The sequence below is a fragment of the Peromyscus eremicus genome, chromosome 17 (assembly GCF_949786415.1).
Source record: "Peromyscus eremicus chromosome 17, PerEre_H2_v1, whole genome shotgun sequence".
Lineage (NCBI taxonomy): Eukaryota > Metazoa > Chordata > Mammalia > Rodentia > Cricetidae > Peromyscus > Peromyscus eremicus.
Window position 1 is genome coordinate 60,975,196 of NC_081433.1, and position 23,348 is coordinate 60,998,543.

At 54.5% G+C, this 23,348-nt stretch overlaps 1 protein-coding gene across 1 annotated transcript; it reads left to right on the forward strand.

The window, feature by feature from the left end:
* Positions 1-316: 316 nt before the first annotated feature.
* Pgpep1 (pyroglutamyl-peptidase I) lies at positions 317-12,518 on the forward strand. The gene is made up of 5 exons (XM_059244700.1): positions 317-430; positions 2,582-2,634; positions 9,132-9,248; positions 10,358-10,590; positions 11,126-12,518. Exons 1-5 carry the CDS (start codon positions 397-399, stop codon positions 11,316-11,318), a joined length of 630 nt encoding a protein of 209 aa, XP_059100683.1. The 5' UTR covers positions 317-396; the 3' UTR covers positions 11,319-12,518.
* The last annotated feature ends 10,830 nt before the right edge of the window (positions 12,519-23,348 follow it).

Genomic DNA, 23,348 nt, shown 5'->3' on the forward strand with positions numbered 1-23,348 from the left:
CTACGGGGTCTGAGAAAGGCTCGGGGGCGTGGCGGCGCTCGGAGGCGTGGCGGCGCTCGGGGGCGTGGCTCGGAGCGTCCCCTGTCCCAGGCAGGCCTTGGGGGTGGGGCTTTGGAAGGCTCGGGGGCGGGGCTATGTAGGGGTGCGGCTTCTAAGGGGCGTGGCCTGGAAAATGGCTTGGCCAGGGCGCTTGGTCAAGGACGTAGCCGTGCGCTCGGGGCTCGGCGGAACCGCGGGCCGGCGGCGCAGGGGCGCGCACACGGCTCGGGGGCGTGGCCGGGGCGTGGCCGCGCAAGCCCAGCGTTCGGGGGCGGGGCCGGGGCCGGGCGGGGCTCGCTGGCGGGTCGGTGTCCGCTCCAGTCGCCGCCGCCGCGGTCCTAGTGAGCGCGTCCCGCCATGGAGCAGCCGCGGAAGGCGGTGGTGGTGACCGGTAGGTGAGGCCGGGCCGGGGGCGGCGGGGCAGGTGCTCGCGGTTGCCACAACTTTGCAGTTGTCGCCTCCCGCGACAGCACCGTTCGGCCCTGGTGACCTGCAGAGTCCGAGGTCCTGCGGCCCGGAGTTCGGGACGCGTGGGGACTGGGGTGCAGAGAGGTCCCCTGGCGCGCTGCAGCCCCTCCCCGCACCTCCAGAGCTCCGGCTTGTCCCCACCCCGTGACTCCGGGGACAAAGGCGGGTTTACAGCCAGGAAAAGTCCGGGTGACACATGGTCCACTCAGAACCCTGCATTGTTGGGGGGCCTGCAACCCGGGTTGGCGCAGGTGGAGGGTCAGCCTGCGTCAGCCTGACCCCAGAATGACCCGGGGACTCCTGAGCCCCGCTCCTGCTGTCGCCAACACCCCCGGAAGCTAACTGTACTTATTTCCTGAGACCGGCCTGGGGCCACTGGTGGAGTCAACTCCGCCAGGCCCGGAGGAGGGCACTCAGGTTAACCTCTGCCGGAGAGGCCGCGGGGAGCGAGCTGGGAAACTCCTACAGGTGTGTTGTAACTCAGGAAGGTTGTGGCTGGAAACTGCAGGGAGCGGCTCCCCTGCTGGGCAGGTGTGCGTAGCTGTGCCCCGATCCCTGGGAGCACTGGGGGGCGGGTATTTGCTGGTTTATTGAGAGTCATTCCATCGCTCTGTCCCTCCGACCTGGAACTTACTCTGGGATCCAGGCTGGCTACACTCAGGGTGATTGTTTAGCTGAGCAGTGTGTGCCACCATGACGAGGGGCCCCAGGACGTGGCCTCTACCTGCTGGCCTGAGGTATGGCGGCCATTTCTTAACATTGGCAGCAGGTGGGCCCCTTATCACCTGAGTTACACTAACCCAGGTTCTTTGAAGGTGAGCGCGCGTGTGTGCGCGTGCGCGCGCCTGAGCATGTGGTGGTCAGAGGTCAACCTTAGGTGTCACTCAGGCTCCGTCCACTTGGGTTTTTGAAAAGTGTCTCTCATTTGGGAGCAACTTAGGAGATATTTCTCAACCTGTGGGTCATGACCCCTTTGGGGGTGTCAAACGTCCCTTTCTGAGGGTTCGTCTAAGACCATTGGAAAACACAGATATTTACATTACGACCCCAAATAGTAGCACTCTTATAGTTAATAAGTTGGAACAAAATAATTTTATGGTTGGGGGTCACCACACCATGAGGAGCGTTAGGAAGGTTGAGAACACTGCCCTAAAGCTTGCCGGTTAGGCCAGACTGGTCATTGAGCCCCGAGGATCTGTCTGCCTGTCTCTACTTTCCCAGCCCTGGGGTACAAGTGGGTGTCACCACACTGCGCTTGTGAACTCAGGTCCTTGTGTAACAAACATTTTACTCACTGAGGTATTTTTCTGGTTCTCTTTATTTTGAAACAGGGTCTCATGTCGCCTGGGCTGGCCTGAAACTCAGTTCTCTTGCCTCAGCCTCCAGACACTAGGTCTGAGGTGTGGGCCACGGCTCAGTTGTCTTGGCTTCCTTTTTGTTTTCTCAGTGTGACTGGAACAGGGAAGACCAGCCTACCAAGGGTGGATTTAACCCCAGCGTGTTCTCTCTCTTGCTGTGTACCCTCAGCAAGTCTGCTTCCCCTCTCTGCTTCAATCCTGTCTTCAGAGGGAAAGAAACCAAATGGCACAAAGCCTCAGGAGTCTGTCTTGGTCAGAGATAGGGCCTGGAGGGCGAAGTGGCAGGGAGTAGGCGGGTGTCCAGATAGTCTGGCCTGGAGACATACCCACCCCGCCCCGCCCTGTGAGCTAGTCCTCAGTGCGGACTCATGGCAGCCCACGGTCCCGAGGTCCCAGAGTTGGAAGACAGCAACTCAGTGATAAAATAACCATAGTTGACATCCTGGCTGGAGAAGGAAGTAGCGACCAGAGAGGCCCGTTTCCTGTGGGTCCTACCAGGTGGGACCTGGGAGCCAGGGACACGGGGGCCAGGCTTGGCAGCCTGTGCCTGTCATCCCAGCACTCGGCAGGTGGAGGTCGAAGGGTGTCAGCCTGGAATCCATAGCTGGGCCGGACTGGGAAGGGTGGGGTGATAGACTAGTGTGGGGCTGTGGGGGGGGGGGAGACTTCAGAACGCTGAGGTGGGAAGAGAGTAACGTCTCTTTTCCTGTTTTCAGGGTTTGGCCCTTTTGGGGAGCACACTGTGAACGCCAGCTGGATCGCTGTCCAGGTAACTGAACTGGGGGAGAAGCCTAGCCCAGAGCCGAGTGTGTTTCCACGTGTTTAAATACAGTTTAGACATCTCGGATTCCAACCAATCCAGCTTATGTTTGTTGAGCCTTTTTCCACTTTTTGTTGCTGTTTTGTTTTGTTTTTAGCCTGGTTGTAATTGTATAGCCCAGGCTAACTTCAAACTCATGATCCTCCTGCCTCAGCCTCTTGAGTACTAGAACCATGCCTGGCTGGAAGCCTTTTCCGTCGGGCTGGTGCTGTGGCACAGGCCTTTAATCCCAGCACTTAGGAGGCAGAGGCAAGCAGATCTCCATGAGTTCGAGGCCAACCTGGTCTACATAATGCGTTCTAGGACAGCCAGGGCTACATAGTGAGACCCTGGGTAAAAAAACAAACAAAACTACCTTGAGAAAGGCCTGTGTGTCCCAGCCCATGCTGCCAAGGCTGGAGAGCAGATGGGCGTATTGGGCGAGGGCTTAGCCTCTTAGGAAGGAGGGGACTGACCCTCAGCTTCTGCCCTGGGAGCCTCAGGAGGGTGTCTCTTCCCAGAGCCCGATCCAAGGAGTGACTCCACTAACCTGTGTTTCCTTGCCAGATGGGACATTCAGACAGACAGGCTCGGGAACAATTGAGTGGGGAGAGACAGACGTTTGGTTCTTAGATAAATCAGCTGGCAGAGACGGCAGCCGGACCCGGATTAATTTTAGCCCATTAGCTGTGTGATTTAAGGGTTCCCTCTTCCCACCCAAGACTCCCACGTCCCCCGCCACCAGCTCGTCACCTCCCCACCTCAGAAGTCTCAGTCGCTCCCTTTGCTTCCCACCTGCGCTCTGCCAGCCGCATGGAAGACTCCAGGATCCCGGGGACCTTGCAGATGGGAGTGTGGCCGGGGCCCCTGCTTGCACACCCGCTCCCCAGAGCCCCAGACAAAAAGGTCCAGTGTGTGTCTGAAGACTTGTGTGTCTGGCTTTGTGTGAGTTGCAGACAGGGAGGCTTCACGGGCTGAGTGGACACAAAGCCAGTGTCTGGATTCCTGGGCCCCAGACACCACCATCTGCATGTAAATAGGGAAGAAATCAATTCAACAATCTTTGGGAATTCCCTTAGAGCTTTGGGGCTCCGAGGGGAAACCTCCGTTTTGTACAGACACCCTGACTGTTTCTCATCTTATTCCTTTAAAAAATGTCATTTATTTATGCATCTGTCTATTGTGTGCATAGAAGGGCACACACAGGGGTAAGAGGGCACTGTGTGTGTCCCCAGGGTTGAACCTGGCTTACCAGGCTTGGCCCAAGCTCTGTTACCTGTCAAGCCAGACCTTACTGTCCCCACTCCCCACTCCCCCCCCACCTCTTTTTTTGTTTTTTAAAGTTTTGAGACAGGGTCTCACCCTAGCTAACTTCGAACTCATCCTCCTGCCTCAGCTTCCCCAGTGCTGGATGACAGGTGTGTACCACTATGCCTGGCTCTTTTGACTGACTGATTCATCGATCAATTTTCAAACAGAACCTCACTCTGCAGTCTTGGCTAGCCTCAAACTCAATGTGATTCTCCTGCCTCAGTTTCCCAAGTGTGGGGATCACAGAGGGCACCTCAGTCCCAGCTTTCTCTTCATTCCTCACCCCCAGGTCTCTGCGTGGAGACTCAGGTGGATGTCAAGGGCCAGGAAGCCTCTGGCTTGCTACTGCGACGTCTGTGCCAGAGCGGGCCTCGGTGACAGCCTGAAATGATTACTACCACCATGAGTCTAGACAGACCCTCCAAGGAATCGTGCCAGCAAACAAAGGGGGCTCTGTGTGGGGTCAAGGGACTCGCCAGATGCAGCCTGCAGCCATGCCCAATTTTGTGACTTTTGAGTCTTTTCAGGTAGATGATTGGGGACAATGCCACAGCTGCACCCTCCTGCCTGGTGCTTTCCGGGGTGCTGAGCACTGAGCCAGGATGCAGGGAGTGGGATTTGGGATTCACGCCCCCTCCCAGGAGGGCTGGAACCAGGTGTCAGGGGCAAAAGGCGGTCAGGTGAAGAGTGACACGTCTGTCAGAAAGTGTGTCAGTGCCGAAGGGCTGCGTCTCCCGGTGGACGCTCACGGCCTTCACGGGGACATTAAACACCCGCTTGTACCCACCAATTTTCTGGGTGAAGCCCTCTGCTACAAACTGCTCATCCTGGCCACATAGGAGTCCCTGCCACCCGAGGGGCTGGGAAGGAACTGAGGACAAGTGCATAGCCAGAGACCAGCTATTGATGTGTGTGAGTGTGTGTGCGCGCGCACGTGCGCACGCATGTGTGTGTATGTGTGTGTGTGTGAGTGTGTGCGCGCACATGCGTGTGTGTGCATGCACGTGTGTGTGCGTGTGTGTGTGTGTGTGTGTGTGTGTGTGTGCGCGCGCGCGCACGCGCGAGTTTTCTTTAGTCTGTTTTTTGAGACAGGCTTTCTCTATGTATCTCTGGCTGTCCTGGAACTCACTATATAGACTAGGCTGGCCTTGAACTCACAGAGATTCCTGCTGCCTCTGCCTCCTGAATGCTGGGATAAAGGTGTGGGCCACCACACCCAGCATTTTGTTTGGTTTTTGAGACAGGGTCTCAGGTAACCCAGGCTGGCCTCAAACTCACTGTCAGCCAAGGCTGGCCTTGAACTCCTGACTTCTTGGCCTCAGCATTACAAGGGCTGAGGGACGAGCTGACAGGCAGGTACCATCACAAAGGCACAGCCCTGTACTCGTCTGTCCACTCCTTGTGCTCTGTCCCACGTCAGGGAGTCTGCCGTTGGGAGCAGTGTGGAACCTGTGGGGATGGCGTGAGGAGCCTCCAGAGGCCGGGACAGCCATATGTAGCTGTGTTGACAGACCCCTGAGGCCACAGTGTCATCTGGATCTGTCCCCAGGAAGCTCCTCAAAGATAAAGCAGGTTATGGTGAAGATGGCCCGGGCATGGTGGCACACAGCTGCCACCCAGTACTAGGCAGTCAGAGCAGGGGGTCGGGAGTCCCGGGGTGGCATGTGACATAGTGGCATCCTGTATAGAGACAAAAACAGCTATTTCCTAACTTAAATTTAACTTTTTTTTTGACAGTGTCATTCTGTAGCCCAGGCTGCCCCGCCCCCCACCCCCGTTCCCCCATCTCAGTCTCCAGGGCAGGCATGATGGGTGTGTACCAGAACAGCAGGCTTCGGGACCTGAAGTGGTCCCCAGGGCTGGTGTGGTTCGGTGCACGTGCCCTTGGGTGGGGTCCTGTCCTGAGTGACTTCTTGAAGCAGAAGGGTTGTGATGTTAGTGAATGGTGTGGGCTTTTTCTTTTGGTGCCTGAGCCCTGCTTTCACTTCCTGTTTTTCTTTTCTTTTTTCTTTAAAAAAAAATTTATTTAACCTTATTTATTTTTTTATTAAAGATTTATTTATTTATTATGTATACAGCATGTATGACCAGAAGAGGGCACCAGATCTCATTACAGGTGGTTGTGAGGCACCATATGGTTGCTGGGACTTGAACTCAGGACCTCTGGAAGAGCAGTCAGTACTCTTAACCTCTGAGCCATCTCTCCAGCCCTATTTAACTTTATTTTATACGCATTGGTGTGAGGGTGTCAGATGCCTTGGACTGGAGTTACAGACAGTTGTGAGCTGCCATGTGGGTGCTGGGAATTGAACCTGGGTCCTCTGGAAGAGCAGCCAGTGCTCTTAACCGCTGAGCCATTTCTCCAGCCCAGCTTCCGCCTTTTCTAAAATACAGGTTTACACCCTGATTCAGATAAAGCGTGAGTGACTGAGCATTCATCCCTGGGGCTCTGAGGTGAGCACGGAAAGGTCTGGAGTGTCGTTTGTGTGTTTTGTTGCTTTTTTGAGACAGTTTCACTATGTAGCTCTGGCTGTCCTAGAACTCACTATGTAGACCAGGCTGGCCTCGAACTCATAGAGATTCTCCTGCCTCTGCCTCCCGAGTGCTGGGGTTAAATGTGCACCACATCTGCCTTTTTTTCTTTTTTTCTTTTTTCTTTTTTTTTTTTAAAGCAGGGTCTCATGTAGCTCAGGCTGGCCTCCAATTCACTCACTCTGTAGCCCAGGCTGACCTTGAAGTCCTGATCCTCCTGCCTCTACCTCCCTAGTGCGTGGTGGGGGCGCGGTGACAGGCACGTGACACCAGGCCTGTCCTTTCGTTTTGATTTTTTAAATTAGGTTTATTTTAATTATGAATGTGCGTGCATGCCCGTTACGTGGTGTTGTGTGTATACATGAGTTCAAGGACTCCAGATGCCTGAGGCCTGGGATCCCTTGCAGATGTGAGGCACCTCATGTGGGTACAAGGTGCTGGCCTCAGCTCCACTGGAAGAGCAGTGAGCAAGGCCCCTTACCCTCTAAGCCCTCTCCTACCCTTGTTAATTTTTGAGACAAGATCTCACCGTAGCCTAGATATTTCTGGAACTCACTGCAATCCTCTTGCCTTAGCCTCTGAGTGCCGTGACAGACACACCACTTGCTCCACTGGGGGTGGTTTATTTTGCTTTTCTATTTTGTTAACCAGTGAAGTTCAAAAGTCCATCAAATACAGTTGCCGTGGCGACAGCTTGCCCTCTGCCCCTCCCCTGACGTGCACCCAGCAGGTGGCGCACATCCCCTGCTCTGTCTGTTGGGTTTGTAATTCTTTCATGCTTTTTGTTTGAGTTTAGGGTATTTGCAGAGTCAGGCTCTCCTTGAACTCCTAATCCCCCTGCCTCCACCCTCCGAGTGTTTGGGATGACAGGTGTGCACCGTCACACCTGTGCTGGGGATGGGATCCTGGTCTTCACTGCACGCTAGCTGAGCACTCTGCTGAGTTACAAGCACTGTGCCAGCTGAGCTGCCAGCACTCCTAACAGCTGAGCCGCAGCCCCAAACCTTTTTTCTTTAGTTTCTTGTTGTGTGAGACAGAGTCTCATGCTGTAGCCCTGGCTGGCCTGGAATTCATTATGTAGAGAAGGAGGCTGGCCTTAATCTAGCAGCAATCCTCCTGCCTCAGCCTCTCAAGTGTTAAAACAGTCCTCAGTAATATGACAGTAACATCTGGCTTAACCTCCTTTTTTATTTTATTTTATTTTATTTTATTTTTTGGTTTTTCGAGACAGGGTTTCTCTGTGTAGTTTTGTGCCTTTCCTAGAACTTGCTTTGGAGACCAGGCTGGCCTCGAACTCACAGAGATCCGCCTGCCTCTGCCTCCTGAGTGCTGGGACTAAAGGCATGCGCCACCACGCCCGGCTCAACCTCCTTTTTTATAAAGCCCCCTGGCCCCAGTATTTCATTACAACTGCAGAAATAGAGTAATCCTGTTCTGCCCAGATTAGGACCCCCAAAGAGACCACTGGAGACCAAAGATGTCCAGAATGCAGTAGCAAGGTTTACTTCTTAATACATGTGGGAGCCCGTTCTCGGGTTCCTCGTGGCTTTACCCAGCAGGTCCGCATAGAGGATGATTAGGACCACGGGCCTGAGAGCAGGTGTCTGAGATGGTCTGCACTTGGCTGTGCTGGGGGAGGAGGTCTTTTGCTCCACCCCTTGGCATCTATAAAAACCCTGGGGCAGAGACAGTCAGGGCCCGTTGGAATAGGTTCCAGGCCCTCTTAAGGCTATCCTTTATTTTCTATCTGTTTATCTCCGCGATATTCTCTGCAATAAATCCTTCTATCTAATATTTCCTGCTGCTCACACTCAAGAAAACTCTGGGGAACTGTGGGGGTGGTTGGGTAAACATCCCACAAATACAAGCTAGCAGGGAGCCCCCATCCGCAGCACCCGGCTAATCGAGGCACGGAGGAGAGTTCCTCTTTCTAGGGGAGGTTAACTTTTGAAGACAAAAACCAAAAAATTCTTCAGAGAGGAGGGAGTTAGTACGGGTCTATCCTTGATTGGTCCAGTTTTCCTGAGCTTGGACTTTAGCTTATTTTTTGCTCTGTCAGGAGTTTTACAGCCCATCTCCAAAATCTGGTCATGTTATCTCGGGGGAGGGGGCGTCTCATGGTTAGTCACCACCAGATAGTCTGATTTTGTACCTTTTAAAACTTCTGACTTCACCCTGTCTGGGAATGGGGAACTGACTCGGTTCTGGCTATTTTAAGATGTCCCTTTCCTCAGCTCTCCGGGCTTAGGGGGAACTGGGGTGGGGGTCTCTCATTCCGGATCTTTTTCCAGCTCTGCGTGTCTTCCCTGATCTTTCCTGAAGACCCTGGGCTCCAGCAGCCTGGCATTTCCCGGGTGGCCAGCCCTGCAGTGGTCACGGTCACGAGGGAGATACTGCTGGACCGGGGTGTTCAGTGAGTTGGGTGTAATTAATGCTTTTTTTTGAGGGGGATCAGGGTCTCATGGAGCCGAGGCTGCCTTCAGTTTTTTTGTGTAGCTGAGGATGACCTTGAATATCTGGTCCTGCCTCCATCTCCCAAGTGCTGGGGTGGCAGGTGTGCATCTGAAGCCAGGACGTGCCGCCCTTGCGGCCTCCCCACCCTCACACCATGTCTTCTCTCCCAGGAGCTGGAGAAGCTGGGCCTTGGGGACAGCGTGGACCTGCATGTGTATGAAATCCCTGTGGAATACCAGACCGTGCAAAGGCTCATCCCTGCGCTGTGGGAGAAACACAGCCCCCAGGTGAGCAGTTCACAGGGGCACCCTAGGAGATCCGTGCTCCCCAGTCCTTGCTCAGTCCTGTGAGAAGGCATCATGACCAAGCAGCTCATAAATCCCGGGCTGCAGCTGGGGCGAGCTCACAGTTCCAGAGGGTTAGTCCACAATCATCACGGGGCAGAACCCACCCCCAGTGACACACCTCCTCCATCAAGGCCACACCTTCTAATCCTTCCCAAACAGTTCCATGCCCTGGTGACTAAGCATTCAAATCTATGAGCCTGTGGGGCCATTCTTACTCAGACCACAGCGCCTCCGCACAAGGCCACAGCCGCACCTCACCCTTGAACTTTCATGGATTCTTATGGAAGGGAGGGAGATGGCAGTGACTGGGAACTGCATAGACCCTCTCTGCCCTCCATGTGCCAGCCAGGAAGGGTTTGAGCAAGTCACAGTTAAAGTATGAGTGTGTGAGACCCTGATGTCCACACAGCACCACCAAAGAAAGTATTAATACAGAAATGATGACTTTCAAAACACACCTCAAGCCGGGCACAGGGATGGCAGACACCTGTCACCTTGGCAGTCAGGAATTCAGGGAGAGCCTAGACTACATAATAGACTGAGGCCAGCTTGGGCTATATAAGGCCCTATCTCAAAAGCAAAACAAAAACCTGCCTTGGGCCCCCCACACACACACACATAGGGTTTCTCTGTGTAGCCCTGGCTGTCCTGGAACTCTGTAGACCAGGCTGGCCTCAAACTCAGAGACCTCCCTGCCTCTGCCCCCCAAGTCTGTCACCGTGCCCTGCTGCCCTGGGCTTTATAAACAGCTACATAATATGCCAGGCTGTGGTGGCGCACGCCTTTAATCCCAGCACTCTGGAGGCAGAGGCAGGCGGATCTCTGTGAGTTCAAGGCCAGCCTGGTCTACAGAGTGAGTTCCAGGTCAGCCAGGGCTACACAGAGAAACCCTGATGCGGAAAAACAAAAAACAAAAAACAAAAAAACCCACTAAAACCCCCAAACAAACTATATAATAATCATTTTGTAGCAACAACAAAAAAACTTACATGCTTTTGCGCCTGTGGGTGGGTGTCTGCTCCTGCTAAGCCCCGCCCTTCTGTCCCCAGCTTGTGGTGCATGTTGGGGTGTCGGGCATGGCCACCACAGTGACGCTGGAGAAATGTGGACACAACAAGGGCTACAAGGGACTGGACAATTGCCGCTTCTGCCCCGGCTCACAGTGCTGTGTGGAGGATGGCCCCGAGAGCATTGACTCCATCATTGACATGGATGCTGTGTGCAAAAGGGTGACCACGCTGGGGCTGGACGTGTCTGTCACCATCTCCCAGGATGCTGGCAGGTGGGGTCCTGGGCACACGAGGGGCCGGTGGCGGGTGGGGTTCTGGGGGCTGAGCAGCAGGTGTCCTCCTGTCACCTCCACCTGACCTGAAACCGTCTCCATAGACCAGGCCGGCCTAAACTCAAGAGATCCACCTGTTTCTGCCTCCTGAGTGCTGGGATTAAAGGCGGGCTCCATCATGCCCAGCAAAATAAAAGTTTTAGAAAATGGAGAAAAGTTGCCGGGCGGTGGTGGCGCACGCCTTTAATCCCAGCACTCGGGAGGCAGAGCCAGGCGGATCTCTGTGAGTTCGAGGCCAGCCTGGGCTACCAAGTGAGTTCCAGGAAAAGGCGCAAAGCTACACAGAGAAACCCTGTCTCGAAAAACAAAAAAAAAAAAAAAAAAAAAAAAAAGAAAGAAAGAAAATGGAGAAAAGTCTGCCAGAGTCCCCAGAATTCCTCTAGCCCCTGGGTTCTCCACCACCTCCCAAATGTCCCCCAGCACAGGCTTGCCTGGAACCGACTCTGACTCCAGTGTCTCCTCCTCCCCAACCCAGGTACCTCTGTGATTTCACTTACTACACCTCGCTCTACCGGGGGCGCGGTCGGTCAGCTTTCGTCCACGTGCCCCCACTGGGCAAGCCTTACAATGCCGACCAGCTGGGCCGAGCGCTACGGGCCATCATCGAGGAGATGCTGGGTGTCCTGGAGCAGGTTGAGGGCGACATCAGCTGTTGCCACCAGCACTGACCGCCGTCCACACCCAGGTGCTGTGAGAGGAGACACAGGGGGCCGTGGGAGGGCCTGACTCACATCTGCTCCTCCTCTTGGCGGACCACAGGCAGGTGGACGCAGAGAGCTCTGTCTGGATATCGTCCTGTGTCTGGGGACACAGCCGCTGTGCCCGGGGCTGGGGCTGGGGTGACGTGGCCACAGCTGGGGGCCGCACCCCCGCCATGCCCCTGCCTTGCCCCCAGCACACCCTGCTTTTACAGGGCTGTGGATGGAGTCAGGGCCTTCTCTCTGGCCAGGGTCTCACAAAGTGTCATAAAGGAGTCCGCTCTAACCTGTCCCTGTACCCTGGACAGTCCCCGGCAAAGCCACCTGGAACTTGGCTGCCTTTTCTGTCCCCCACCCAGTGGTAGATTAGGGAACGGAGTAATTTATATTCCCAGTGTTAAAACTTCAGGCTTAGCCCACAAGTGTCTTCTCTTTCTCCTGGAGGGGGAGGCCTCTTTTGCCTCCTGCCCTGAAAACGCCATCACACTTTGGGTCCCTGTAGTGGGTCCCCTTTGCTCAGAAGAGCAAGCTGCTGTCGCCACCGAGGGCCTGGCCCTTCCCTGGGCGGCACTGGCCCTGCCCTGACCCTTCCTTTCCTTGTTTTCTTTCTGAGTTTTTAGAGCGCGATTGTTGTCTTTTTTTTTTTTTTTTTTTTTTTGAGTCAGGGTCTCAGGTAGCCCAGGCTGGCCTTTTGAACTTACTATGTAATCTAGGCTGGTCTCATTTGAACTCCTGATCCTCCTGCCTCAGCTTCCTAAGTGCCGGGAGGACAAGTGTTTGGCAGTACAGAGGGCCCGCCGGGGACCGGAACCTGACAGTAGCGGAACCATCACCCAGCATCTGTGGGTTTTCTCTACTCGAGACAGATGGCCTCTAGTGTCCTCTTTGGGACCCGGGACCAGAGGCTGCGTCGTTGCCCAGGCCTGTCCCTGCATTTGTACCAGCCACAGGGACATCGGGTGAACCGTTTGGAAGTGTGCTTGGGACGCAAGCCAGGCCTTGTCCAGGACTTTGAACTTCCAGGCCTGGAGGAGGGGCTGGATGTGACGTGTGGCCTGGACCCCATCCAAGACAAAGCTCAGTTCCTGCCGCCAGAAGCCACGTACATTTTGGATGCCACCCTCTGTTTTGTGGAGGAATAGAGGGGGACCTCACTGTCCCCAAGTGTGAGATCTGGATTCTCGGATAACTTTTCATCCCTGTACCTTTGTATTGTTGTTTGAGATGGGGTCTCATGTAGCCCAGGCTGGCCCCCCAGTCACGATGTAGCTGAGGCTGACCCTGCTGCCTCAGCCTGCCCAGTGCTGGGTCACATCTGTGGGTGTGGCTGCCAGGTTTAAATTATCAGGGTTCTGTCCCCTGCCTGAGCTCACGCTCTCCTCCAGGGCGAGCACAAGTCATGGCTGCATGTGGGGACTCAGGCGCAAGGGATCCCTCAAGACACTTAGGGACGTCGTCGTCGTGTAGACCAGGCTGGCCTTGCCCTTCTGATCCTCCTGCCTCAGCTTCCCCCAGAGATGATAGGGGCACCACTGCCCCTGGTTTCTGATCCCGGTGACTTTGTTTGGGTTTTGTTTTTTGAGGCAGGGTTTCTCTGCCTGAACTCTGTAGCTCAGGCTGGCCATCCAACTCGTGGCAATCCTCCTGCCTCAGATGTACCCAGCTCCTGGCAAGTCTTCAGGTGGGCTCCAGGCTGCACTCCACTCTCAAATTCCTCAAAGTTTCAGGCAGGACCCTGGAGGAGGGGAGGGGCAGGAGGGCTGGGGAAGATGTGGCCCTGCACCCAAATCCACGTCTCGATCCTTCAGCTCACCTGTGCCAGGAGCACCAGGCACTTCAGCTCAGACACAGGACCGCCCCCAGGCACCCCGCGGGTGTGCGTGCCCTTTTCTAGTCTGTGGAGCTGAGGGGTACCCTGGGACATGGGGCTGGGCTCATTTATTTAGGCATCCATTAAGCAGCCCCCTGCCCTGACCAGAAAACTTGATTATTTTTTTCTCCTTGTTTCTTGGAGGTGGGGCTCAGGGAGTCTGGTTGCCAGGTGTAGGTCTAGCCTGGCCGCATTTGACTCTTGAGGAGCAGGTCACCCCCAACCCTGCTGTTCCTCGCTCCCGTTCTCACCTTAGGAGAAGAGAGTAGGATGAACGGGGCTGCTGGGAGCAGGACAATCCCATAGATGGGCGGAGGCCGGGGGTGGGCAGGGCCAGCATCCTGCAGATGCCATGGCAAAGAAAGCCAGGCTGGGCCCAGTGGTGGAGGAAGAGAAGTAATGATGGGATAGAGTTGAAGCCAGGGGCACGAGCAGGGCCAGTGGTGTCTGGGCTCTCAGCCGGCACGAGAAAGTCTGATTTACGCTGTCAGCTTGGACATTGGTAATGTAGCTTCTGGATCAGTATCTGTGCCCAGGGCCTGCTCCAGTGTCCCCAAGCCCACATGGAGAGGCAGGCCGCAGGGAGCTGAGGCTGGCCCACCATAGTGGGACCCAGATCTTTTGGATTTCTTTTTTTTTTTTTAAAGACAGGGTCTTCTGTAGCCCAGGCTGGCTTCACACTCACTACATGGCTGAGGAAGACCTTGAACTTCCCCTGGCTCCATGTCCCAGGGAGGACAGGTATAAGTCACCACACCTCATTTGGAGGCAGATTTTTTTTTTTTTTTTCTGGTTTTTTGAGACAGGGTTTCTCTGCGTAGCCCTGGCTGTCTTGGAACTCTGTAGACCAGGCTGGCCTTGAACTCACAGAGATCCACCTGGCTGGAGGAGGCAGATCTTTGAAGTTATATTGATAGTGTCAGCTAAAGCTGGGAATCTCAAGGTCTACTCTGCTCATGGCTGGCATGGAAGCCTCCAGAAAACGGTGGCCCCTGAGGCCGAGGGAAGCTGGAAAAGCGGACTCAGGTTGCTTTTGTGCGCAGCTTGGGCTGGGAGCCAGGCCAGCTGCTGTGTACACAGGCTGCTTGTGCCTTCGCCCCGTGGGTGACCTCTCAGTGGGCAAGGGCAGTGCCTCCACCCCGCCCCTTTCCTCCTCCGCCCCGCCCCTTCCCCCCCACCGTCTAGACAGCTCACCTTTGACCTCCCTACTTCTTGGAGAGTCTGAGCCCAGAAGTCCCCTCTGGGTATGAGAAGACAAAGGCTGATTCTTCAGTCTCAGCCAAAGACAGCACAGTCCCCGTGGGGTCCCCGTGGGGTCCCCGTGGGGTGCTGACGGCTTCCCTCTGCATCCACAGGCTGGGGAGCAGGAAGAGGGGGAGTTATGTCAGGTGAAGTGACCCCACAGTGTCGGCTGGGGGTGGGCAGGCGTCTCGTGTTTTATGCATTAGTGGGGCGTGAACCCAACTCAGTGTTCAGGTTTGAAAAACCAAATCCCGAGTGGCAGCTGCACACACCTGTCTGTCGGTGGCTTCTGCACACACCTGTCTGTCGGTGGCTTCTGCACACACCTGTCTGTCGGTGGCGGCTGCTCACACCTGTCTGTCGGTGGCAGCTGCACACACCTGTCTGTCGGTGGCTTCTGCACACACCTGTCTGTCGGTGGCAGCTGCTCACACCTGTCTGTCGGTGGCTTCTGCTCACACCTGTCTGTCGGTGGCTTCTGCTCACACCTGTCTGTCGGTGGCTTCTGCTCACACCTGTCTGTCGGTGGCTTCTGCTCACACCTGTCTGTCGGTGGCTTCTGCACACACCTGTCTGTCGGTGGCTTCTGCTCACACCTGTCTGTCGGTGGCTTCTGCACACACCTGTCTGTCGGTGGCTTCTGCACACACCTGTCTGTCGGTGGCAGCTGCTCACACCTGTCTGTCGGTGGCTTCTGCTCACACCTGTCTGTCGGTGGCTTCTGCTCACACCTGTCTGTCGGTGGCTTCTGCTCACACCTGTCTGTCGGTGGCTTCTGCTCACACCTGTCTGTCGGTGGCTTCTGCACACACCTGTCTGTCGGTGGCTTCTGCTCACACCTGTCTGTCGGTGGCGGCTGCTCACACCTGTCTGTCGGTGGCAGCCGCTCCTGATTTCCGGAGTAATGGAGACAAGCTCAGTGTCGGGATTTCCAGGCTGTAAGGGTCTCCTCATCCAGGCCCTGGAGGTGGAGGCAGGAGAACCCGGGGTTCAAGGCCAGCTCCTCCTACATAGTCAGAGGCCCAACTGGGCTACATGAGATTCTGTCTTAGCAAACCATCAAGTAGAGAGTAAGAGGGGCAGGCAGGATGGCTCAGTGGGTAAAGTCAGTTCCCACCAAACATAAAAGCTTCAATTTGATCCCCGAGCACCACCAGGTGGAAGAGAAAGGCCCCAAAAGCTGTCCTCTGCTCCACACATGCCACGGCACACGTGCGCACTCAGAGACCCACAAACTAAAACGTGGGGGGCGGGGAGTTGGCTGCTTTTAAAGGGTAAGAACTGGAACCTGGCGCCTCTCTATTGCAACTCCAGCACTCGAGGCTGAGGCAGGAGGATGGCCTTGAGTTTGAGTCTAGCCTGGAATACAGAAACCCCTGTCTGAAAAATGAACAAAAAGCAAAAGAGAGGATTACGGGACCGGAAAGATGGCACTGGCCGCTCTTGCAGAGGACCTGTGTTCAGTCCCTGCAGCCACACCAGGTGGACTCACGAGGGCCATGACTCCTGCTCCAGGGGATGCAGCGCCTCCTCCTGGCTCCCCAGACACGGAACTCTCACAGACACAGAATTAAAATAAACTTGAAAAATAACGGGAGACAGGAGACCCTGCTCGGCCTCCTGAACGCTCCTCCCTCAGCTGCTGGGGGAGGCGCACAGTTGGGCGTGGAGCGTGTCAGGGCCCTGCACTGGGACCTGGCTCACTGTGGCCCGGTTCCCTGTCACACTGGGGCTCAGGGTTTCACATCCCAGTCTTGGTTGGGGGACTCTCACAGAGTTTTTCTTTTAAGAGGTTTAACTAATGTTGGGTGGTGTGAGGCTCTTCACGCCCAAGGCTTGGGGTGGCCCAGCCCAGGGAGGCCACAGCCACACCTTGTGAAAGTGCTTCCCTTTGGCCTGCCTGGGGGCCTCGGTAGCTGTCCTGTTTTCTTATCCCATGGAGGGGGCTGTCCTGCCCTCCCGAGCCTCCTCCAGCCCAGTGTGCCTTCTCTTTGACCTCAGTGCTCCTGCTGAGTCCCCAGCCTGGTGTCTGGGACCCCAAGAAGAGATGGCCTGCCAGGCTGTGCCCTGGGACACCTCACACTTTTTACCCAGAAACCAATAAAGTTGTTGAAATGTGTCATTGTGTGTCTGATGTCACCTCCTGGGACTTACACCTGGCTCCAACAGCCAGGTCTTCTATGGCCCCCTTGGGCTGGCCTTGAACTTGTGGACTGAAGCCCATCCTCTAGCCTCAGCCTTTCTGGGTCTGGGGCCAAGGTATGAACCAACATGTGTAACTTCCTTTAGGAGTAGACTGAGATGGACCCCCAGCCTCACCTGGGAGCCCATCCTTATTCTAAGGGTCCGGAGGATCCCAAGGTGGAATCCAGGCCTCAGCTTCCCCGTCTCTCAGCGGCCTCCTGTCGCCTCCACTCACTGCCGGCAGCTACGCACTTGGTTGCTTGGTCAACAATTTCTCTGGTCAGACAAGAACCCAGCTTGACAAGAAGGAAGAGATGGGATGGGGAGAGATGGTTCATGCCAAGCCAGGGCATGTGACTCTGGCCTGGGAACGCAGATCCCTGTCACCCTGACTGTCACGCGCCACAAACTTTTATAGTCACAGAAAGTCATAAACTAGCACTCAGTGGTGGGGACACAGGATGTGGTTCGCAGGGGTTCGCAGGGGCCCTGGCGACATTCCCAGCTGTGAGATCAGCAGATACAGGCCAAGAACTTCAACCGACAGTGAGACACCCAGGCAGGAAGTGCAGTTCTAAAGGACACCTGTGCCCCTCTCTTGTCCATCAGAATGTTGAAACAAGGGACCCGAAACATTAGAGTTTCCCCAGGATTCTCTTGCTGCAAGAAGGAGAAGGCTGAAACCCTCGTGCACCAAAGCTGGAACTTAACTTGCCACTAGCAAAGACTGCACACAGCTCCGACTTCCTGTCAGACCGCCTTGCGGGAGTGACTGGAGCTGAGAGCAGAGGAGGACCAACTCTGTGCGGTCTGACACTGATGGGGTTGAACCCTGAGCCTCGTCTGAGGACCCTGCAGGGCACTCTTGACCCTTCTGATCTTTTTCCATATGGAATAAATCTTGGGCCGGTGAGACGGCCCAGCAGGTGAAGTCCGAAAATCTGAGTTCCGGCCCCAGTGACTTACCTGCTAGAAGGAGAAAAATGATTCCTGTAACATGAGACCCTGACTTTCGTTTATTTATTTGGTTTTTTGAGACAAGGTTTCTCTGTGTAATCCTGGCTGTCCTGGAACTCACTCCATAGACCAGGCTGGACTTGAACTCAGAGATTTGCCTGCCTCTCCCTCCTGAGTGCTGGGATTAAAGATGTGCGCCACCATACCTGGTCAAGACCCTGTCTTAAAACACACACACACCCCTGGTAAACTTCTAGATGTCACTCAAAATGCCATGTTTGGGAGGGAAAGGGTCACACTGTGTGACAGACCTGAATGGGAGTGAAGGTCAAATATTGCTTCTGTGGACCTTAAACAGGTCCTTCCTCCTCCGGGCTGCCTGCTTTCAGGTCTCCCTCTGGCTCTGGCAACTTGCTTCCAAGGAATGTGCAGCTTTTACAAGTACCTCAGACCTGCCCAGACATGTCCCAGGTCCCCCGGAACTGGGAGGGGGACCAGACACCCTGGCTTCTCCTTGTGCAGTACTGATAAGGGAATGGGGAAGTATGATAGAGAGGGAGCCAGAGCCAGAGATGGGACACACAGGGAGCAAGTGAGGAGTTTTAGATTTTCAGCTTCTGGGTTTCATGGTTCTTTTTTCTAATTGTTTTTTATTTTATTTTATGTGTGGGTATTTTGCCTGCATGTGCGTGTGCACTGAGTACATGCAGTGACCTCAGAGGCCGAGGGGGTGTCATTGGAACCATCTCTCCAGCCCCTGATTGTTTATTTTTATTTATTTGATTTTCGTTTTTGGAGATAAGGCCCACATAACCCATACTAACCTAGAAATCACCAGATAGGTAAGGGCGGCCTTGAACTCCTGATTCTCCGGCCTCCACCTCATAGCACCGGTGTTGGTAACTCTTACTTTACCATGAGGGTACCATGGGGCAGAGAGAGCCCTGGCTAGTCAAGATGAAGATGTGGGGTGACCCAGGGAAGGGTCTGTCCTGCTGTGGTATCTCAGTTTCCCCAATTTTCCCTGGTAACTGCTAAACACACACTCGCCTGTTGAGGTTACATATCTGAGTTCAGCCAGGGCCCAACATTCAACAGGCACTTCATTTTTATTTTTACTTTTTCAAGACAGGGTTTCTCTGTGTAGCCCTGGCTGTCCTGGAACTCACTCTGTAGCCCAGGCTGGCCTCGAACTCACAGAGATCCTCCTGCCTCTGCCTCCCGAGTGCTGGGATTAAAGGCGTGCGCCACCACCGCCCGGCTTCAGCAGGCACTTCATAGATGTACAGGCTGAGCATGGGAACCAGGGTCCACGGCAGACACTGGGAATTGCTTTGCTGAGGCACGTGGGGCCTGCAGAGGGTCAGCTGATCAGCCCCCCTCATACCTCCCCCACAGGGGCTCAACTGACACTTTTGTCCCCAGAGTCCTGGCGGAGTCACCCTCAGCAGCACCCACACACTGCCCTTTCTGCTGGGAACTCAATCCCACCCCCTCTGTACAGAGTGGAATGTTTGGACATGAGTAAGCCCACAGAACTGTTGAAAAGATAAGCCATAGAAAAAGAGTGTCCAAGAAGACTCCAGAACACCGTAAGTCTTCAAGGAATTATCGGAGCAAAGGGAATGAACAAAATACAGAGATAGTGTGTTTCCCAAGAAAATAGTGACCAGAATCTTAGTCACTTAAAACCTCCAAGAAAGGAGCCAGGCATGGTGGCGCACTCGGGAGGCAGAGGCAGGAGGATCTCTGTAAGTTCGAGGCCAGCCTGGTCTACAGAGCGAGATCCAGGACAGCCAGGGCTACACAGAGAAACCCTGTTTTGAAAAACAAAACAAAACTTCCGAAAATGGGGCTGGGGGCGTGGCTCAGGGGTGGAGCTCCTGCCTAGAATCCCCCAGGGAGGGTCTGGGGGCGTGGCTCAGGGTGGAGCCCCTGCCTAGAGTCCCCAGTGAGGGGCTGGAGTCAGGACTTGGGGTTCCTACAGTCTCTGTCACACACACACACACACACACACACACACACACACACACAAATGGAACCTAATTTCTCTGTGGTTCTTAGATTTTTAGGCCTGAGCAGGGCGTAGGAGCTCTGAGCACCGTGGTCACAGGCTTATCTCCGCTCTCTGTATCTCTATGAGTGTGTGTGTCTCTCTGTCTCTTTATCTCTGTCTCCCTCTGTCTGTCTGTCTGTCTCTGTCTCCCTGTCTCTGTCTCTCTGTGTTAACCACGTGCTCTGCCTCTGAGTTGTTCCAGCCCTGATGCTTTTACAAGTTTTGGCTATTTGTCCATTGTACCCAGAGTCCCCTGAAGACCACCAAGAGACCAAACCCGATTCAAAAGCAAAGAGTCTGTATTGTTATGAGTTAACTCGGGACTCTCTGTCCGTCCATCTGATGCAGCAGCAGAGCAGGAGAGACTCCAAGTAGCAATGGGCAGGGTTTTTAAACCAGGGGGGCCTGGGGTCTACAGACTACATAGGAACAGACTCAGGATTGGTTTATGCGAGTGGCAATCATGTTAGTAACTTTTAATTGGCTAGGGTTAGTTGGGGGTTTGTCAGGGCTACAGTTATCCATTTGGGGGCAGGCCTGGACAAGTCCCAGGCTCTGTTCTTGAGCTGCCATGGAGGCTGGCCTCACACGTTCACATTGACCCATGAACGTAGCTCTAAGTTGGTGAGGGGTCCCAGACAGTAAACAACTGGCTGAACCTTGAGCAGTCAGAGTACGTGCAGAAAGGGAGCTACTGCAAGGACTACATCTTTTGTTCATGATCCTCCCAGAGACCACTTGCTCAGTCTCAGGAAACTGAAATTGAGGCCTGATCTCTGAGAGAAGACTGAGCAGCCTGTTATGGCGTCTGCCTGGTCCTTGTGTGGCTGAGTAATCTGTATTCTATTTTTTTCTAAACATAATTCTTTACTGATCTTTGGAAATTTCACATCGTGCACCCCAATCTGACTTACCTCCCATCCCTCCATACCCACCCCTCACCCCTGCAGTGTGCCCCCCAATTAATTAAAAACAAAACAACAACCAAAAAAAAAGTCCCCCTCACTCCTCCGTCTTTCCAACATTGTTCCTTCATCCTCGTGGCATCGGGAGCTGCGGTGTGTCACACATCACACCCTTTGTCCACTCAGCACCATCCAGAGAATGTTCAGTGCAATGAGTCACTGGTCTGGTCCAGGGCCTCTGGCACACCATCATCCCTGGACCCTCACTGACATCCCTCTTGGATATCCTGATCCTGCATTGTTCCACAGAACCAGTCCCTTCGCGCACTCCAGCAGGTCGTAGATGGGGTAGATGACAGAATGGGCCAACCCAAGGCCCAGGATGTGGGTCTGGGTGGTAGTCCCAGTCTGGGCTATTGGGACCACCTCCTCAGTCAAGGGGCAGAGTCAGCTCTCTTAGGCCCATGCCATGGGCTCCCACACCTATGGTGCGGGGTGGGACCGGCTGGCGCAGCATGGCCCTTGGATTTGAACGCGCATGGTTCTTACCATCCCCTGTGGTAACATGAGCTGTGGACATCATCCCAGCCCTGGCTGCTGTTGGGCCCCGGGCCCCGACATGGCCCACAGTAGCAGCCTGAGCCTGGCCTGGTGGGCTGCACAGGCCACTTGGATTGGCCTGACACCCATAGAAGTGGAGCCCTTGGACACCAACATGACCACAGGTGGCAGCCCAGACCCCAGATACTGGCATTGGCATTGCCTTCGATGGTTACACCTAGCACCATTATGCACCATGAGGAAGGAGAGAGACAACATTCATGGGTACCAAAGATTTTAATAATTCGCCACGTAAGTGGGTCACATAAGTGATCCATCAGGGCCACAGGACAAGGACTCGGGAGCCTTGTTTCTCCTGACCCCTAAGCAGGGGCAGAAGTGGGTTTATAAACCCAAAAATCACAAGCATTTGTTGCCAAGTTACAGTTAGAATTTTCACCAATCAGGATTTAGAGATTAGGAGCTTCCTTGAGTGTCCGTCACTGTCAACCGATATACTATGCAAGCCTTTCAGTCCAAGCAATCAGATTCGTTCGTTCTTCTGTCGTTAGGACCAGCCGTAATGTTTCTAAAGAACTAAAGGTGCATAACGACTATTTCCATGGTTTAGGGAGGAGGTTGAACAGCCATTGGAAACCTGAACTTTATTTCATCCTGCAGGTAAAATGGAGTCTGAAGTCAAAATGGCAGAACTCAGGCCAAGGTGCTTTTGCCTGCTCCCTTCAGTGGTATCAGGAACCACGAACATCAACACTGACCCTGGCTGTGGTAGGACCTCAGGCCCAGACATGGCCCTGGCGGTAGCATATCCCATGGACACCACAATGGCCACAGGTGGTGGCCCACACTCTGGCCATCCCCATGGTCTTGGTGGCAACATGGGTTGTGGACGTCAACATAGACCCCAGCTGTCACAGACCCAGATATGGCAGTAAGCAGCAGCCCAGGCCCTGATGCCACCCTGGTCCCAGATGGCACATGGGCCACCAACATCAGCCCATGCCCACCGCGCTCGCCTCTTACCACAGCACACAAACGGTTCCACCTCTTTCTCTCTCACCGCTCACCGAATACTAGCTCATCCTGTTGATACCCAACTGCCTGACACCTTGTGGTGCTGGGCAGGCATGCGGGTGTTTCAGGAAGATCGTGAGGACCCAGGCTGCCCTGTGGGTGTCTTTCCCCCGCCTGAGCTGCATGGCCCGTGGTCTGTATTCTAAACTTCACAGCATATGTAACTTCTAAATGTTTTCTGCTTCTGCTGAGGATTCTGGGGTTTTCTACAGTCTGACGGTGGAGACTGAACCCTCCCTTCCGGTTACTTGCCTCTGTTAATTTCTCTTGCACAGTTACTTAGGCATCAACCTCCACATGAGGGTGTAGAGGAGACACAGCCGTCCTCCTCCAGGGGAAGCAATACTTCACCATCAAGTCCGAAGCAGCTCCAGCTTTCCTTCATGGCCTCCCTCTTCCGTTTCCTTCTGTGAGACAGGGTCTCGTGGCCCCCAGGCTGGCCACAAACACACTGTGTTGCTGAGGGCGACCTGGGATTGCTGATCTCCCTGTCCCCACCTTCCACGTGCTGGGGTGACCGCTGTGGCCGCCAGGGACAGGTTGCTGCAGAATATCCATTCACACTGTGTGAAAACGAGTCGCTTTGATTGGTTTAATATAGAGCCGAATGGCCAATGGCTGGACAGGAGAGGTAGGCGGGACTTCTGGGCAGAGAGAGGAAGGGCACTGAAGGAGTCGGACATATGCACAGAGGAGGGGTAACCAAGCCACGTGGCAGGACGCAGATTACTAGAAACAGAATTTGAGTTATAAGAGCTAGTTTGGAAAAGGCCTAAGCTAAGGCCAAGCTTTCATAATTAATAAGTCTCCATGTCGCTATTTGGGAGCTGGCTGTCCAAAAGAAAGTTCAATCGAAACTCACGGCTTAATGCAGACAAGCACTCCACCAACTGAGTCACAAGCACTGTGGCAACTGAGCTATAAGCACTCCACTAACTGAGCCACAGCACTTTACCAAAAGCGTCACAAAACCTCTACTGAGCTATAAGTCCTTTACCAACTGAGCTCTAAAGCATTCTAACATCTAGATTTTAAGCATGCTACTAACAGCCACAAGCCCTCTACCAACTGAGCCACAAGCACTCTACCAACTGAGCAACAAGCACTCTACCAACTGAGCTACAAGCACTCTACCCACTGAGCAACAAGCA